General features: G+C 41.8%; 1 protein-coding gene across 10 annotated transcripts in view; it reads left to right on the top strand.

Moving 5' to 3' along the window:
- Window positions 1–20,192, top strand: part of KIDINS220 (kinase D interacting substrate 220) — a 184,930-nt gene that overhangs the window by 100,320 nt on the left and 64,418 nt on the right. For all 10 annotated transcript variants that reach the window (XM_048845445.2, XM_048845446.2, XM_048845448.2 and 7 more), the window contains exon 22: window positions 794–956. In XM_048845445.2, coding sequence (XP_048701402.2) covers window positions 794–956 — 163 coding nt within the window. The remainder of the gene's footprint in view (window positions 1–793; window positions 957–20,192) is intronic.

Raw genomic sequence — 20,192 nt, forward strand, 5'->3', positions numbered from 1 at the left:
TCAAAAATTCATATAGAACCTTGTTACCTGTGATTTAGAAGTTTGACAGTATTCTGAAAGTGTTAACTGAATACTCTTTCTTCAGCACATGCAAATCAGAATTCATCTTAGTAAAGAAACCTCTTGTCATATTGTTCTCATCAGAATGTTTGTCAACTACATGAACTGATTTTAGATCCCTTTTTCTGCCTTTAATAATATGCTATGTTCGTAAACCCAAACCTTGCCTTTCTTGTTAACGAAGTACGCCTTTTGTTTCCAGCTTTGAGATTTTCTTGATTTACTATTCAGGATACCAATTATCTGCCTGTTTGCTATAACCATGAGTGATATCTTCCTGGTGGAAACAGACAGAAAATCTCTTGGGATGAAATAATGAATTTTTAAAAAACGTTCTGAAATACAGTATAAATGTAGTGCTGTAGAATGTTGCTAGAGTCGGGCAGAATTACAGTCAGGCACTGCACATACTTTGCCCCACAACTCTGATAATGCACATTAATTCTTACTTGTAACAGGCTGGTAGTTGTAATCCAGTGCCTGGCCGAGCAGAGGCTGATAGTCATGGTGGGTTTTGAGATATACACAGATATCCAGTAGGATTTTTTATTAGACTACCAAATTAGATATTTTACATGTGACCCAAAACAAATTTGAACTCCATAGAACTAATCTAACCTTTTCCACTTTCTGCTGTTAGGAGAATACATGATTTTCATCTGTTATAGAGTGTGACAAAAGATCAAGCTATTAAGAGTTTCTTCCTTTCTCATCCCCCTTCTTGTATTTTTAGGACGTTTATTGAGAGCGAATCAGATCACTTTCAATTGGGATAGACTGGCTAGCTGGATTAACCTTACAGAGCAGTGGCCATACAGGACATCCTGGCTCATATTGTATTTGGAAGAGACTGAAGGTGTTCCAGATCAGCTTACTTTAAAAACCATCTACGAGAGGTAGGTATGGTTCTAGTGATGACATACATTTCTAATAACTGCTATTAAAAAGTCCACATTTGCCAATATTTACCACCCAAGTCTTGTCCCCTATATTTAAAATCTTTAAGTATTGGCAAACGTTGTTGTTGTTGTTTTTTAAATGTCTTTCACTGCTAATTAAAGCAGGTGTACTGTTTATATATGTCTGTGTTTATTTTATTAAGATCTCTACTGGGTGCTCGTACATAGTTGGTTAGCACAGCTATTTTGGGTTTTCATTAATCTAATTTTCATCCCAACAAGACATCATTTTCTTTGCCAATCTATAGGTAATAATGTATAACTTTTAAAATATTAAAAGGGCCATAATATAATATGAAATGGTGTTATTTTATTTGGTAATTTATTCTTGAAATTCTATCTAAACTTCTCAGTGGAGCTTTCAGTGGTTTATTATAGGGAGGGCTAATAGCATCATCTGTTAGGGTTGTCCAGCACTTTCCCATTATAAGATCCTGTTTTCATTTGCTTATAACTTTGTTAAACTTTAATAACGTGTACTGGAATTTTACATGCCAGGTTGTTATACCAATAAAATAAAAACCAGCAGGATCTTATTAAAGGGGAAAAGGCAAAATGCCACATTTATTGTGAATACAGAAATAATCCTAGTAAGCAGTTAGTTATAGCTATAACATTCCATTCAATTTCATATTTATTCATACATTCATTCATACACACACACACACACACAAGTTCTGCAAGGTTGTTATCATAGTTACCAGCCTTAGAGTTGCTCATGCCAAGCCACTGGCCAGGTGGCCTGGAAATGAGGAGGGAGCAGGGCCTTGTCAGATCCTCATCTGATGCTCCTGGAAGTTGGTTTGCAGAATCAGACCCCAAAGTTCTCACTTTCTAGAGTCCATTTTTATAGGAATTTCTTCCTATGCCAGTCTATGGGAATTGCTTCATCATGCTGTTGCTGAATCAATCAGCAGATGGCACATTCCTGACAGCTCCGTGTTTCCAGATGTTATCTTGTTCTTTGGTTCTCCCATTCTTGAGGCTGTTGGATGGATTCCAGTCTGCCCTCCGGGGGTCCTCTGGTTATTTCCACTTAACACCTTCTTCAGCCGATGGACACTGGATTCTTAGGCTGGCACCTCCCTGATCATTCAGTTATTATCCACACCAAGCATCCATCCACATACATCCTCTATCTCTATTTTAATCACAATTGTTAAGAAAGCGAGATGAATACAACAAAAGGGCGGGGAGTCTCTGGGTGCTGTTTCTGTTGTTACAGAGCATTGCTTTGAGTCTCTCTCTGTGTGAGTAGTTGTTGTTACAAAGAATTGCTTTGAGAACAGACTCTGTCTTAGAATGTACTAACACAATTAGCAGCTTGCAAGTTTCACACATAGAGGGAGAGAAACAGTACCAAAAACCAAGAGACCTCTTAGTTTAAATTTCAGGGTATTACTAATTATGGGGAATCAAACTCATTTGTGATTTTAATACAGAACTTCTTTAATATGATCCAACAAGGTGTCTATCTCAGGATGAACTTGTGTGGGAAAAATTTAGCCAAAATGGTTCAGCCATTTCCAAGAATGAGAGTAGGGAAAAACATGTTTTGCCTGTTTATAAGAAAAAAGTCTGGTGACCTTTTTTTTTTATTAAAAAGTTCTCAGGTTCCCATGCTTTGAAATGGGATGTAAAATTTGGCAAGCAGGTGGTCTTTGTATCAGGGATTTGCCTTCCTGCACTCGTGAAAATCTGCCCATGTTTGGCCGAGGTGTAAGACTGAAAAATCGCAGTTGACGCAGACTTGTGCCAGTAACTCCTTCACCCTTGCTTCCCTTTAGGAGCTAAAATCTCCAAAGATTCAGTCCTCACTGAGCATGTTCAGGCCTCTCACAGTTCCTAGGGCTGACCAGGCTGCGCATGCACCATTCCCACAAAGCAACTGAACATGCTTCATCCTCTCATAACTCTTATATGCGACCTGATCTCATGTGTGTCATCACCACAGAGCAATTACAGCTCAGCTTGCAAAGCCTGGGCGTACCCTGTATGACCCAGGGGCAAAACCAGACTTACCCTGTAATGACTGCTTCTGGCCAGAGTGGGGCCATGTACTGGAACTGATGGCAGAGAGCCTGTTGTTCTTGTGCTCTCAATGAATCCATTGCTGGTACCCAGACGGCATGGAGGAAGAAGCCATCTGATTCAAAACCAGAGAGGACAACAGCCAGACAGGGAGGAAGGGAAAGGAGTAGATTGGAATAAGAAGTCTGCTGAAACTGGGACTGGAGTGGAGGAAGGGAAAAGAAACCTGGACTGGCTGGGTAAGGAAGACTGATATCTAGGAGGTTTTCAGGGGGAACACATGGAAACTGATGAGAGGAAAGGGGAACTGGAATGGGGGAAACACTGACCTCAGATGAGGAGCTAGGGGAAGGAGGAATGTTGAGAGTAGAAACTGGTACGGGGTGGAAAATGGGTGGTGAGGAGGGGAAACAGATCTGACAAGGGGTTGCGGGGATGGAGTAGAACTAGAATTGGCTGGGCAAAAAGACTGGGATAAGAAGCAAAGGATGGGAATTGTATGAAGAGCCCAGAAAAGGAGATTAGCATCAAATGAGTGTGGAAGGAGGGGATAGAGAGATTGGATGAGGAGCTGGGAGCAGGGAAAATGGGACTGGCTGGAGAAGGAGACTGGGAGTGATGGGGATAGACTGGGAGTTGTGGGAGACTAGGACTTGGACAGCAAACCTGGAGGCGGGAGACTAATACTGGAAGGGTAAGAAGACTGGAACTGGGATGAGAAGCCTGAGGGCTGGAGATAGGGACTGAGTATGCAAGGAAAATGGGACTGGGACAAGGAGCCATGGGTGAAAAAAGATACGACTGAGTTAGGAACAGGTTGGAGGGAATGAGGAAAAGGATCAATCTTAGGAGGAATGGGTAGAAGAGTCTGTACCTACTAGAGCACACTCCCATCCAGAACCTGGAATGGAACCCATGGTTCTTTAGTCTCCCAATTCCTCTGCTGCCAGCAAATAGCTGTGAAACCAATTGACAGAGTGTGTGTTTCATCCCCCTCCAGTGATGGGTGACAAAGGATGACAAAATTCTACTGCTATCAGTTACTGTGTTAGCTCAAGTGGCAGAGGTGTGTATAGTGGATCTGAAGTGTCCAACACAGCTGATGATCCCTGTGGGTGTCTGTCACAGGGTCCGCACAGGTTTCCTCCTTCTCCCCCTGTGCTTAGGCTGGCCAAATAAGAGTCCTCATGCCTTCTTCCGGTGTTTCACCCTTGTGCTTTTATTTACAGTGTAGTCTCCCTTTATCCCCCAACAGTTATCCCCTTTCTAACCCGTTCCAGGGTCTCCTGGCCCATGAGGCTCCCTTCCTGTGGAGAGGAGACAGAGCTGTAGCCTCCTATCCCCTCCCAGGCAGCCTCCTGACTGAGCTTTCTCTAGGGCTTTTATAAAGCCTGTCCCTTCCTCAGCCCAGCTGCCGCTACTTAGCTCAAGTCCTTGCTGTGGGCCAGCCTTCATTAGGGCTTGCAGCTGGGCTCTCTGCTGGCTGCCTGGGCCCCTGCATCTGGCTACCCTATCAGAAAGCAGGGCTTGGCCAGCATTTTGGCAGGGCATTCAAGGGGTTTTACCCCTGCCCTGCCACAGTGTCAATATGATGCAACATGATCGAAGTTCCTTTTTTTCCCTAGTTTAAAAAACCCCCTGAAAATAACACACACAAACTACATTAAAAGTACATCATTAAGGTTTCAAAGTCAAGGATTCAATATTTAGGAAAAGCTATAATTAGAATTTCCTGTGCAACTTTAATTTGGTCCCCTAGAGCATATGCATTATGATTAAGGCTAAGATTTTGTCATGGATATTTTTAGTAAAAGTCATGGACAGGTCACGGGCAAAAAACAAAAATTCATGGAAGCCGTGACCTGTCTGTGACTTTTGCTACTCTATGATTCCCCTGTCACCCCCATGGTAGCTGGAGCTGTGGGGTTCCCCCTCTGCCCATAGTGGCTGGGAGCTGCAATGTGACCGTATTTCCCAAAGAGAAAACAGGACACCCCTGGCCACTTGCCCGAGGCATCCCCGTTTTTTCCCTGCCTGTCTTTCCTAAGCAAGCTGTACCCTTCTGAACCAATATTCCAGTCGTGTATTATCCCACCAAGTCTCTGTGATGCCATCTGTCATAGTTGTGATTATTCACTAGTATTTCTAGTTCTTCCTGTTTATTCTCCTTCTTGTATTAGTATACAGACATCTAAAATACTGATTTGATTTCCTTTCTGTGTTCCCTCTTATCTCTCCTTTGTCCCTATTATAATTGCTCATTCTCCCCACAGACTCTGACCCTTCTCCCAAGTCTCCATCTTTTTGACTTACCTGTGGGCTTTTGTTTCCTTCCCCCATTGAATCTAGTTCAAAGCCCTCCTCACTAGGTTAGCCAGACTGTATCCAAAGATGCTCTTCCCCTTCCTTGATAGGTGGACCCCATCTCCGCTCAGCAGTCTTTATTCCTGGAACAGCATCCCATGGTCAAGGAAGCCAAAGCCCCCCTGCTGACACCATCGGTGCAGCCAGGCATTCACCTCCCCGATGCATCTGCCTGTGCCCTTACCCTTGACTGGAAGGATCAAAGAGAACACCACTTGTGCCACCAACTCTTCACCCTTACTCCCAGAACCTGGTAGTCACTTCTGATCTGCTCAAGGTCATGCCACAGTATTATTGCCCATATGGACAGGTGGCATGGGATAGTAGGGTTGGATGATCCTTGACAATCCCTATGTAATGTCTCTATTCAGGCCCTTGGGAGGCAGCACACTTCTCAAGTGCCATGTCAGACCAATAGATGGATGCCTCTGTCCCCTTCGGAAGAGAATCACCGACCACCACTACCCTGCGTTTCTTGTTGGGAGTGGTGGCTGCGTTCCAGCTGTTGGGGTACAGAGCTTCTCCTCCTCCAACTTTGAGGACGATTACTCATCCCTCGTTGCCAGGGCAGTATAATGATTCTTCATCTCTGTGGTCGGTGAGGTGGAAGCAGGGGTGGAGCACTGCCTGCCACCCCAAGTAACCAGAAGCCAGCATCCTCCTTGTGACAGAGCCATAGCTTCCTCCCCCCGTGGTGTGACAGCAGTCTTCTCTAGCTGGGTAGCTTCCTCAGCCTTGAAGGTCTCCATATGATCTATATGTGACCCCTCATAGGAGACTGCACCTCCGAGTGCTCCAGGTTTGGCTCAACTCAATCTCTCACTCCTAGATTCACTATTTCGACTTACTTATAAGCATTCTGCTGAAGGAATGGTCCTCACTGGATTGGTGAATGAACCAGGACAGTGTATGTTGTGGAGTCCCATTTGCTCTGCCTACTCTGTCCATGATTTTAGTAATGAACCCTTCAGCCATGGGTTGGGAGTGCATTTGGGCATCTTCCAAGCCCATGGGCTTTGGTCTCCTCAAGAAGCAAAATTACACATAAATGACTTCAAGCTAAGAGCAATTTTCTGTGCATGCCAAAGCTTTCCACCTCATAAATGGGACAAGATTCTCCAAGTACACATCGACAACATTACAGTGGTGTTTTGCATCAACAAGCAAGGGGTCACAAAGTCAAACAGACTGTGAAAGTAGGCAATCAATTTGTGGAATTTCTGCGTACAGAACTCCATACTCTCAGGACATCTCACTTACCGGGAATTCAGAATACTCGGGGAGACCATTTAGCATGTCTTTCACCTCAAAGTAGGAGTGGCCACTTTAATATCCTGGCTATGGTGTTTCATATGGGGGGGTTTCCGAAAGTGGGGACCTGTTTGCAACCTGACAGGACAGGGAATGTCCTGAATTTTGTTCCAAAGCAGGTCACAGCCTCGGGTCAATCTAGGATGCTTTCCTCCTTTCCTGGAGCAAGGTCTGATTGTATGCTTACTCGTTAGTGCCCCTAATTCCCAGGGTCATCCTCAAAACTGAAGCAAGTTTGAGGAATAATGATCCTTATAGCTCCAGGATCATTGGGATAAATGTGGTATTCTGAGCTCCAGCACATATCTGCCAGGGAGTCTCTGCTTCTGTGATTTAATAAATAATCTTATGATCACACAGAATCATGGGTGTGTGCTGCACCTGAATCTTCAGAAGTTGCATCTGACAGCGTGGTTCATAAGTAGTTAAATGCAGAAGAAGCATGTTGCTCAGTGGCAGTCCAGGATGTCTTCCTTAGTAGTAGGAAGACTGTCTACAAGGTCTAGTTAACGTGACTAAGTGGAAACATTTCTTTTTCTGAGCAGCGTCCCACAACCTATTACCTTCACACTTGTAGATTCAAGAAATTTTAGACTGTCTCTCTCATTAAGCAATATAGTCTGTCCCTAAACCCTCATACAGTTCATTTGAATTCAGTTTCAGCATTTCATCCTAAAATCAATGATAAAACTGTGGTCACTAACCCAATTCCTTAAAGATGTAAATAGATATTTCCTTCTGTTCATGACCCAGTGCCCACTTGTGACTAAAATTTAGTATTGTCTGTTCTTATGAGTCCCCCACTCAAGCTGTTGGCATCTTGTTCATTTTTGCATCTCTCAGTGAAGGTAGCCTTTGTAGTGGCTGGTTTCAGAGTAACAGCCATGTTAGTCTGTATTCGCAAAAAGAAAAGGAGTACTTGTGGCACCTTAGCGACTAACTAATTTATTTGAGCATAAGCTTTCGTGAGCTACAGGTCACTGTAGTGGCTATCATCTTAGACAGGAGAGTGGGGGAATTACAGGGGCTTGTCATGGATCTGCAACACACTTTTTTATAAGGACAAAATTCAGCTAAGACCTCATCCTAAGTTTCTGTCAAAGGTGGTTTCCAATTTCCACCTTAATCAACCTATATATTTACCATTTTTTCCCCACAAAGCCACGTGCTCAGAAAGGTGAACAAAAGCTGCACATCCTAGATTTGCATTGAGCTTTCTCTTTTTACCTGGGCAGAAAAAAACCTTTCAGGGTCTCTGCCCAGTAACTTGTTTCCTGTGCAGAATGCAAGGGGTACTTGATTACAACCCAGAGAGTCTCAAAATGGATTACCAGTTGCATCTCTGTGTCTTATATGGCAGTGGACAGGATGCTACCTAAAGAGTTGACAGCACACTGTACCAGAGCATGTGCAGCATGGGGCATGTCCCTATTCTGGACATTTGTGGTGCAGCAACGTGGTCTTTGATCCACATGTTTACTAGTCACGAAGCTCTTATGAAGAGATGAAGTGAAAGTGGGAAAAGCAGTCTTGCGCTCCCTGTTCTGGTGAGCCTCAGAGCCCTAGTGCCCTTGATAATAGCTTGGGAGTCACCGACAATATAATGGACATAAGCAAGCACTCTAAGAAGAAAAACAGTAATTTACCTCCTAACTGTTGTTGTTGCATACGTCCATTACACGACCCTCCTTTCTTCCCTAATACATCAGTGTCTACCATCTGTTTTTGGTGTGAAGGAACTGAAGGAGGTGCAGGGCGACTCCACCCTTTATACCCTTGGTACAGAGCATGAGAAGCCAGGGTGGGTGGAGGCAACCCAATGAGTACCACTAGGGAAAACTCTCCGATGCTGATGCATGAGACAGACAGACACACAAACCTACAAAAAGAACAGGAGTACTTGTGGCACCTTAGAGACTAACAAATTTATTAGAGCATAAGCTTTCATGAGCTACAGCTCGCTTCATCGGATGCATAGAATGGAACATATAGTAAGAGACACACACACACACAAGTTGGCCCATTTAGACAGTTGACAAGAAGGTGTGAGGATACTTAACGTGGGGAAATAGATTCAATATGCGTAATGACCCAGCAACTCCCAGTCTCTATTCAAACCCAAGTTAATGGTATCTAGTTTGCATATTAATTCAAGCTCAGCAGTTTCTCATTGGAGTGATGAAGTGAGCTGTAGCTCACGAAAGCTTATGCACAAATAAATTTGTTAGTCTCTAAGGTGCCACAAGTACTCCTTTTCTTTTTTCATTGGAGTCTGTTTTTGAAGCTTTTCTGTTGCAAAATTGCCACCCTTAAATCTTTTACTGAGTGGCCAGAGAGGTTGAAGTGTTCTCCTACCAGTTTTTGAATGTTATGATTCCTGATGTCAGATTTGTGTCCATTTATTCTTTTGCGTAGAGACTGTCTGGTTTGGCCAATGTACATGGCAGAGGGGCATTGCTGGCACATGATGGCATATATCACATTGGTAGATGTGTAGGTGAACGAGCCCCTGATGGCGTGGCTAATGTGATTAGGTCCTATGATGGTGTCACTTAAATAAATATGTGGACAGAGTTGGCATCGGGCTTTGCTGCAATGATAGGTTCCTGGGTTAGTGTTTTTGTTGTGTGGTATGTGGTTGCTGGTGAGTATTTGCTTCAGGTTGGGGGGCTGTCTGTAAGCGAGGATTGATCTGTCTCCCAAGATCTGTGAGAGTGAGGGATCATTTTTCAGGATAGGTTGTAAATCTTTGTTGATGTGCTAGAGAGGTTTTAGTTGGGGGCTGAAGGTGACAGCTAGTGGCATTCTGTTGTTTTCTTTGTTGGGCGTGTCCTATAGTAGGTGACTTCTGGGTACTCTTCTGGCTTTGTCAATGTGTTTTTTCACATCAGCAGGTGAGTACTGTAGTTTTAAGAATGCTTGATAGAGATCTTGTAGGTGTTTGTCTCTGTCTGAGAGATTGGAGCAAATGCGGTTGTGTCTTACAGCTTGGCTGTAGACAATGGATCGTGTGGTGTGTCCTGGATGGAAGCTGGAGGCATGTAGGTAAGTATAGCGGTCAGTAGGTTTCTGATATAGGGTGGTGTTTATGTGACCATTGCTTATTAGCACAGTATTGTCCAGGAAATGGACCGCTTGTGTGGATTAGTCTAGGCTGAGGTTGATGGTGGGATGGAAATTGTTGAAATCATGGTGGAATTTCTCAAGGGCTTCTTTTTCCATGGGTCCAGATGATGATGATGTCATCAATGTAGCGTAAATAGAGTAGGGGAGTTAGGGGACGAGAGCTAAGGAAGCGTTGTTCTAAGTCAGCCATAAAAATGTTAGCATACTGTGAGGCCATGCGGGTACCCATAGCAGTGCCACTGACTTGACACCTACAGTGTAATGGACATATGAAACAGATCTTGAAGAACCACAGTTATAAGAATGAGAGTAACCTTTTTTTTCCAGTACAGTTTTGTATATTCTAATACTTCATATCAACATGAGCTAGCCATTCTCTGTTGCTAGATTCTACTAGTAGATCTTATCTGCTCAGAGATAAGACTTTGTGGTATACTTTGCTAATTTAGGCTTAAATTGTCTTGGTTAATATTCTTGTCAAAGTAAGTTGCAATGTGATTTTAACAGTAATTTAGTGAAAATAAGTAGGATACCAAGTACAATACCAAGCTGGGAAGGGTTGCAAGCTCTTTGGAGGACTGCTGTGAAGAGCAGGGTGATAAATTGTTCTCCTTATCCAGTGAGGAAAGGACAAAAAGTAATGGGCTTAAATTAAAGCAAGGGAGATTTAGGTTAGACATTAAGAAAAACTTCCTAACTGTAAGGAGGATTAAGCACTGGAACAAATGATCTAGTGAGGTTGTGAAATCTGTGTCACTGGAGGTTTTTAAAACAGGTTAGACAAATACTTGTCAGAGATGGTCTAGATAATACTTAGCCCTGCCTCAGTGCAGGGGACAGGACTAAATGATATATCAAAGTCCCTTTCAAGCCTATATTTCTATGATTCTATGATAATTGAAATTAATATTTATTGAGCAAATTTGTTACTGGTTTTTAAAAAAGAGTATATTTGCCCATTTTACATCTTGAGTTTCTAATTTTGGGTCTAAAATATTCTGCTGCTGCCTAGAAATTTTCTTGCTAAATCCATTGACACTTTTTTTTAATCTAACAAATACTGAAGTTTACCAAGATGAGCTGTCTAATTTTAAACAGCTCTGTATCTTCCTTCTTCTTAGATGGTTCTACCTGACTTATTTTCAATTCCATACCAAAAATGGACATGAAACTGAAAACAGGAACCCAGAAAATCCATAGTAATGTCAATATAATCCAAATCCCAAGAAAAGGTTTATCTTTGACACTGATGAAAGAACCAAAACTAACTTCATTCAAAACATGAAATAGATTTAAATTGATCAAATATGGGGTAAAACTAAAGGATAACACTGTTCTTTGAAGTGACTAACTATAAGGCATGCCACTAGAAAATGGTCTATGCCACTGTTTCTGACTCTATAGGGTCTCAGTACTCATAGATTGAGTTCATTCTGCCTCACATTCAACAAAAGCTGAAGGAACACAAAAATAGTACCTCCCCGGAGCAAACAGCTGGGCTTTTGAAATGCTTGATTGTGCCCATAATCAGCTAGAATTTTCCACTGAGCACCTTTATGCTGGAGAAGAATGAAGTTTTTTTGCCCCTGATGGCCCTGGATCACTTCGGATACAGGGTTTTGAACATTGTCAAGAGGGTGTACTGAATTTGTTTCATCACCTTCCTTTGGTTTGCTCTCTCAAGACTAGCAATTTAAGGAAAATGTATTGTAAGAAATTCAGTTCTTGTCAATGAATAATGGCATGCTTATGCCACCGAGCAAAAGAAGGAATAGATTTTATTCCACATAACCATTTGGTGCTGCAGGCAGATTCTTCTGCCTACAGCATTAAATGGACACTGTCAAGGGGAGAGATGACCAAGACAGACAGCAGGGTTAGGGTTTAACATTATGGTTACTGGAGGGAAAGATTGATGACTTGCTGAGTTACCTATGATGTCAGTGCTACTGCTCAAGCTCTTCTTTCTGCGGTTCCAAATGGGCGCTGTGAAGAGTAAGTTGTTGTTATGAAACTGAAGAAAAGAAGAGGAGCAAATTTACAACAAATATACAACAATGTTTAGGCTTACTGGCAGTATCCATTAAAATTGTTTCAGGTTCAGGGTAGAGGCTGCATTCCTGCCTCTCCCACCACTTGCTATCTCGACCAAATAAGCAGCAAAGTGTGTGAATCTCTAGTCCTGATTTCCTTCCAGAAATTAGATGTGATCTTAGTAATATTTTTCTATCTCCATCCTAGTGAGGCCTTTCACTGTATACTTAATGTGGAACCATCTAAAGGTCTTAGAATCCTTTTTATGTTTCTTTTTATTCACTCTGGACTGTCATGCTGTATTCAAGAGAGCCCTTTCTACGTTACATTTTTCATTGTTATTCTGTAGTCATTCCTACAACTTCAGTCATTTGAAGTCACATTTGGTCTGAAGGATGTGTGCTGCTTCTGTACCCTACAGATTCTCATGCTCCGATCTGAGGACATATATGAAAGGGTAAATCCACCACTGCTCTAGTTCCTTCTTAACTATCTGTGGCTAGAGCGGAGCATGCGGAGCCTGTTAGCTACACAAAAGTTAACTTGCTTGTTTTGTCTAATTGTTTAATTCTTTGTTGTTTTTATTTTCCCCAACACACACTGTGTGTCTTGGGGGGGTTCCCTGACCCCTGTTGTATTAATTTAGATGGAATATAGGCATGTAAAGATGTTAATTTAGTTACTGTCTAATATTAAACGCTTTTAAACAAGGTTTGGGGTTGGTATACAGAGACTTCAGCCTGCATAGTACCCTGGCAAACACACTAGTAAAAGTTCTTTCAACCTTTTATAAAATATAAAAACAGGAAAAACAGTTAAAGCATGTGAAATATTAAATAAGGCTTTTATTTTAACAACATCTCTTGTTTCCTTTGCCTTTAGCTGTTGTGCAGTCTCTCAGATGGTATCAAAGATGGTAATAACTGTCCTTTTGGGGAAAAAAGAAAGGGGTTAGCTGAATGGGCTAGAGCTGCTGTTGTTGATGTTAAAGTCCAATCCTGTTTAATCCTAGGTGATGATTGTGATTCAGATGGAGCCAGTAGAGCTGGCGATGTCATTTGGGTCCTTCTCTCTGGCCTGATGTGGTCAGCACCCCTCTCAGGATCAGGATGATAAAGGCTTGGGGTACCAGATGACAGTGGGAGTGGCAGCCATGATGATGAAGCTCTCTCCAGTAGCCAGTTTTTTCTCCCCAAAATCTTTCTGATTTGCCTGTCTTTGTGACCACCTCTTTGTCTCCTGACAGCAGACCTGTGACCAAAGAATTGGGCATAGTGACTCACCCAAATCTTTTGTGTTGCATCTCAAAGCCTGGCTCCTCAGTGGCTCCCGTGTGTAATGGGTTTGTTTTCTCTAAGAACAGATGAATAGTAGAAAACCATGCATGGGAAAGACTTACTTGCCAAAGTGGAAGCGATTCCAGTCCTGGTGCATCCCGTGGGCATTCTTTCTCTCCAAATCACACCTCACTCTATACTTGGAACACCTGCTGAATTAAAAAACCCTGGGCTTGTTACTGAGCTCCATCAAAGTCCATCTGGCTGCTGTTAACAGTATTTCATCTACCAGTTGAAGAGCTTTCAGTATTCACACACTCTATGACTGCAAGGTTCATTTAGGGTTTGACCAATCTGTTTCCTCATGTTACAGTACCTAGTCCACCTTGGGACTTTATTCTAGTTCTTAATGCATTGAGGAAGCTACCTCTAGAGCCCATTGGGAGCTGTTCTCTTCTCCATTAATCCTTCAAGACCTCATTCCTTGTAGCCATTACTTTGGCCAGAAGGGTGGGGGAGTCTTTCTGACAGATCAACCCTACATAGTGGTTTAGCTGGACAAAGTGACTTTACATCATCATCCTCATTTCTTGTGGAAGGTCTCATCAAATTTTCACATCAATCAGGACACTCGGGTGCCAGTCTCCTAACGCAAACCCCAGACTTCAAGGAAAGAAGCCAGTCTTCACACTCTGAATATAAGAAGAGTTCTGCATCCTACTTAGAAGGACTAAGCCGTTTAGACCCTTTTCTAGACACTCTCTGTCCCTTTCACAGCCAGGATGAAAGGAGTTCCTATTTCCACCCAAAGACTATCAAAATGGGTCTCATGATGTTACAAAAAGTTCTGAAGTGCACCCCTGCCCCCCCCCCCCAGCTAGGGTAACTGTACATTCCAGCAGGGCACAATTCATCTCTGTTGCCCTGCTTAAGGACACTTGCAGAGTTGCCACCTGATCATCTGTGCAGTTTTTCCTGGCACTGTGCTATTCGTCTCTCATCCAGGGTAAATGAAGCCTTTGATGTGGTTGTTCTCAGAACTGTACTAGATCAATCTCCTCAGCACCCACTTCTGTCGTTGGGGCACTGCTTGGGAGTCATCTAAAGGGAGCACCCATAAGGGTGACTATTTGAAGGAGGGGAAATTACTTACTTGTACAGTAACTGCAGTTCTTTAAGATGTTTTGTCCCTATGGGTGCTCCAGTACTTATCCTCATTTCTCTCTGCTTCAGAGTCCTTGCCTTGCCAGATTTCATAGTTGAGAAGGAAGTGAAGCAGTGGTGGGCCCTCCCCCCCCCTAGATTGGAGCACAAGAATATATAGGGTGCAGGCGTGGACTCTCGGACACTGCTGCCAAAAATCTCTGGTTGAAAGTGCTCAGTAAAGCATACATCTAATGTGGAGCACCTGCAGGGGTAAAACATCTTAAAGAACTCCAGCTGCTGTACAGGAAAGTAACCTCTCCTTTACCTGTTGTCTCAAGTTGAGACATTAATCTGTATCTACGTTGTAGATCAGTTTCTGTTTGGGAGATTGGTAAGGTTGTCACAAGGAGTTCTAGGAGTTACAAAATATCATTGCCTGGACTGAGTCTCAAGTTACAATCAAACAATATGCCTTTTAATATGGTTAAATGTATATATCCAGAAACAAAAGATGTAGGCAATACTTAAAGGATGGGGATTCTGTCATGGGAAGAAATGACTCTGAAAATTTTTGGGAGGGTCATGGTGGATAATCAGCTGAACATAAGCTCTCAGTGTGCCGCTGTGGCCAAAAAAGCTAATGTGATGCTGGGATACATAAATAGGGGAATCTCAAGTATAATCTCAAAGAGGTTATTTTACCTCTGTTTTTGGCACTGGGGAGACCGCTGCTGGAATACTATGTCCAGTTCTGTTATCCACAGTTCAAGAAGGATGTTGATAGATTGGAGAGGGTTCACAGAAGAGCCATGAGAATGATTAAAGGATTAGAAAAAAAGCCGTACAGTGATAGGCTCAGCGCTCAATTTAGCTTAACAAAGAGATGGTTAAAGATGTCCTGGTCACAGTCTATAAGAATCTACATAGTGAACAAATATTAATAATGGGCTCTTGTAGTCTAGCAGAGAAAGGAATAACACAATTCAATGGCTGGAAGTTGAAGATAGACAAATTCAGACTGGTAATAAAGTGTAAATTTTTGACAGGGTAATTAACCATTGGAACAACTTACTAAGAGTTGTGATGGATTCTCCATCGCTTACCATTTTAAAATCAAGAGTAGATGTTTTTCTAAAACATACGCTGTAGGAATTATTTTGGGGAAGTTCTGTGGCCAGTGTTATGCAGGAGGTCAGACTGAATGATCACAGTGGCCTTGGAATCTATGAATGTATGAATTTTAGGTTTGGCTCATCAATATTATAGAATCTGTTCCTCAGCTGAGTGCACTCAGCATTCTTTTTCCCCTATTATTTTACTTTTGTAAAGCTGTCTCTGTTTTGATACCTCAAAACAAAAGCAAGAATATTTTATTTCCTCATGTTGGCAGAATTACATTTTTATTTTTTTTATAATTTTGATGGTTATTGTTGTTTAAACATTTTTTATTTTTATCAGTTTAAATTTTCACAGTTGTGAAAAATTATGGGTTTTAAACATTGCTTTCAATTTTTATCCATTGAAATGTTCAGTTATGGAAAATTATGGGGGAGTCAAAAGGTAGGGCTGGTCAGGCCACAATTATTTAATGAAAGTAGACACTGAGATTCAAGAAGTTTGTTTTTTAAACAGTTATAAAACTAATTGTCAGCATCACATGTCACTATATACAAAGTAAATATTCTTAAATCAAACCCTAATATGTTGTCAAGTAATACTTTTCTTACTTTGCCTATATGTAAATTTTGATTATTATCAATGAAAATATTTTTAGTCAGTTTTTGAGTGTATAATGAAATCAATATTTACTAATAAAAATCTAATCCTTCCACAAGCCTACTCGTGTTGCATATTATGGAAATGGTTTTCTGCCAAGGTATATTAGAATCATAGAAGGTTAGGGTTGGAAGGGACCTCAGGAGGTCATCTAGTCCAACCCCCTGCTTGAAGCAGGACCAATCCCCAATTTTTGCCCCAGATCCCTAAATGGCCTCCTAAAGGATTGAACTCCCAACCCTGGGTTTAGCAGGCCAATGCTCAAACCACTGAGCTATTTTGCAAATTGGTCTTTTTACGTGGACACATGCCTGAAGCTTTAGTATTGAAGAGTAGGGATATGCTATTACACCTCTCCCCTACCCCCCATCAGAAAAAATTAAGTTGCTTAATTATTATTCTAAATGTGTTTATGTACAGGGGTTCCAGATATATTCCCAACGTAGAATATGTTTTTTACGTCATTGCAGTTGTTTTACATGTATGACTAAGGTTAAGATTTTGTCACGGTTCTTTTTAATAAAAGTCACGGGCAGGTTGCGGGCAATAAACAAAAATTCACATAAGCCTGCAACCTGTCTTTAACAAAATAACCCGGGGTGTGGGGGGGAGGGGGCGGGGAGAGGCTGACCGAAGTCATGGAGGTTGATTAAAATCACAGAATCAGTGACCACTGTGAGTAAATTGTATCCTTATCTATGACTATTGGAAAAGTACCATCTGTTAGGGAATGTATGAGTCACCAGGACTTCTAACAAGGACAGGTGTGCACTGCTCTCCTATTAGTTCATGGCATTATATTTATACCTGCCAGTCACATGCATGAGGCACAAAGTCAAGAGTTTGGCTAGATCTGCTATGACTATACAGCTTCATTTCAAGAATTACAGGTAAACAGTTTCTTGTGCATGCTTGTGTGTTATAATTGTGGTATAACCTGTATTATACATGAAACACTGTTGTAATTTCTTTTTTAGGGATAGGCTGTATCTAGTGTACTAGGATCAATAGTTTAACTCTAAAAATGAACTAAGAGCACTAGTTTAAACTGCATCAAACTGAACCACTCTTCTTCTAATGCCAACTGTGCATTATGCACTGTACATTGGTATACCAGCAGATGGCACTAATACATTAATTACCTTGGCAAAGTACTTTATATGGAGCTAATACAACATGAAATGGCTCTGTCATGCATGGTTTAGGATACACTCTTTTCTGCGAAATTAATATCTTTGATTTATTTTCCTCAGAATGTATTTTGATTTTAAGTTTTATTACAAAAGATAAATCACTTTCACAACTTATGTAGTTAACTGCAACAAAAAACGTAAGAGTTAAGAGTGTAAAGATTGCAAAGTCATGCACTCAGTGTCAGCATAAAGGTTGCCTATATAACTGTGGTTCAGCCCACCTGTGCATATGCATCATAATGCAGTTGTTAATTACATGATCACATACAATTTTTTTTCCTAAAGATGCCTGTCTTGTTCCTGTTACCGGATGGCTTATGCTTATGAGGATAAATCAGAGTTGTGTAGCGAAGGAGGCAGTTGTCTGTGAGATGCCTGTCTGCATTGTTACAGAAGTTGGAAGATGTGCATTGAATAAGGCAGGGGATTGCAGGAAGAGAAAGGACGGTCCCATGCCTAAGACAGGTGAATGCTGTCCAGCTTGAAGAATTTATTTTATCCTTGTCTCTGCCACAGCATTCCTGTGTGATGCTGGGCAAGTCACTTTTAACTAAACATTTCACAGATAGCTAGTGTGTGTTCATCATTTTCTGGGTTCCCAACTTGATACCATAGGCTATCATTTGCAGAAGTGCTGAGCATTCACAGCTGTAGCTGAAGTCAATGGGAACTATGCTTTGTGCATATTAAGAGTCATATGAAATCTAAGAACTCTGAAAATTCAGGTCCTAGGTGTCTTAAACTGGGCACCCAAAATTAATGGACACTTCTGATCTGAATCTCTCTGTGCCTCAAGTTTCCCATCTCTAAAATAGGGATAACACCACCTAATCTCATGGGGTGAAGTAAAAATAGATTTGTTAGTGTTTTTGAAGCAGTCAGATACTGAAGTGTTGAGTTATATAAAGTCCATGATGAATTTAATAATTCTGTGATTGGAGCAGGGATTGAATAGAGTATAGTGACAAGGCATGGGGCCACACTGAACAATGAGCATAAAATATTGAACTGCTGCTCATTAATTGGACACCATAAATCATGTGCACTAAATGATGCAGGGATCCTGTGGAAAAAGTGGTATGTGATCATGTAATTAAATACTGTATCATAATGCCTAGGCATGAGGGGGCTGAATTAAGATTACATGGTCAATCTTAATGCCAGCATTTCCTAACTTTTGAGTGCTTGACTCTCTAAACCTAAAGTTCTTTTAATGTAGTTTTTTGTGTGTGATTTCCTAGGTTTTTTAAAAAGCTAACCGAAAAAACTGAAATTCCATCATGCATCATATTGACATCCACATAGGTCATCCACAGTGTTGGAACCAGATGTCTGCCACTTGAGCTAAGTGAGTAATTGATAGCAGACATATCAGTCATCCTTTTGTGGATCAACACTAGAGAAGAATGAGGTGTATGCTTTGCCAGAAGGTTTCACAGATATTTGCTGACAGTGGAAGAATGTTGAGACTGGGGAATATTGGCTTCAATTCCAGGTTCTGGAGGGGAGTTTTCTGTAGTGGTCACAGACTCTTCTACTCCTGTTCTCCACCTCCCCCAAGCATGACTCCTTCAAGCCTGTCCCCTTCAGCCTGTCTCTGTCCCTGTCTTCTCTCTCCCATCCCCACTCCAACTTCTCATTCCACTCTGTCTTCTTGCCTACTAAGTCCCAGTCTCTACCCAGTGGAAATCCTCATCCCAGTTTCCTCGCCCAGCCTGTCCCTATCTCCCACCCCATCTCCTCATTCAGTCTGTCTCTCCTCTCATCAGGAGTTCTTTGTCCGAGTATCCCCCCCTCTATCATTCCCCAGCTTTCAGTCCTGTCTCCTTACCTCAGCTCTTCATCTAGTCTCAGTCATGTATTCCTGCACTATTCCCCGCTGGCTCCCAGACTACTTTTTCAGCCAGTCTCATTATTGCCATTCCTCCCCAAAACTCTTTGCCTAATCTGCTCCCATTGTTTCATGTCCCCTCTGCAGTTGTCAGCTGCTTTCTCCTGGGAGACAGCAATTGGAGCACTGAGAGCACAGGAAAGACGTTCTCTTTGCTCTCAGTTCCTGTGCCTGATGCCACCTATAGGCAGGAGGACTAATTGCAGGGAAAGTCCCTGTTTAAGACCCTGCAGCCCTGAGCTGGAGCATGCTCAGTGTAAATGGAATCTTCTGATAATTTAGCTGGCGAATTCTAACAAGTCTGTAATAAGCATTTGCAAAATGAGATTTTTCAAAGACTTATAACTTGGCTAAATTCAGGTGTTTTTAAGCAAACACCAAATGGCACATCCCTGGCACCAGAGCAATCCCTAAACCAAATGTTGAGTGTCTCCTCTGAAGCATGGAGGCACCACAGCTTCTCAGCAAAACAGTTGTAAGAATTTTTTTTAACAAGGCCAAAACCATGTATTTCCCCCTAATGTTGTTCTTGGAAATATATAAACCATTTTTTGCTGAAACTTGTCAAAAAAAAAATTCAGCCTGAGGTAGACACATGGCATGGAAAACTTAAGCCCAAATGTTTAACTTTTGGCAGAGTTATAAACAATTGAAAATGGGGATTTAAGATAGGATAGGAGTACTTGTGGCACCTTAGAGACTAACAAATTTATTTGAGCATAAGCTTTCGTGAGCTACAGCTCACTGCATTGGATGCATGCAGTAGAAAATACAGTGGGGAGATTTTATGTACACAGAGAACATGAAACGGGTGTTACCATACACACTGTAACGAGAGTGATTAGGTAAGGTGAGCTATTACCAGCAGGAGAGAAAAAAACCTTTTGTAGTGATAATCAAGGTGGGCCATTTCCAGCAGTTGACAAGAACATGTGAGGAACAGTGGGGGTGAAAATAAACATGGGGAAATAGTTTTACTTTGTGTAATGACACATCCACTCCCAGTCTTTATTCAAGCCTAAAT

The sequence above is a fragment of the Caretta caretta genome, chromosome 3 (assembly GCF_965140235.1).
Source record: "Caretta caretta isolate rCarCar2 chromosome 3, rCarCar1.hap1, whole genome shotgun sequence".
NCBI classification, from domain to species: domain Eukaryota; kingdom Metazoa; phylum Chordata; order Testudines; family Cheloniidae; genus Caretta; species Caretta caretta.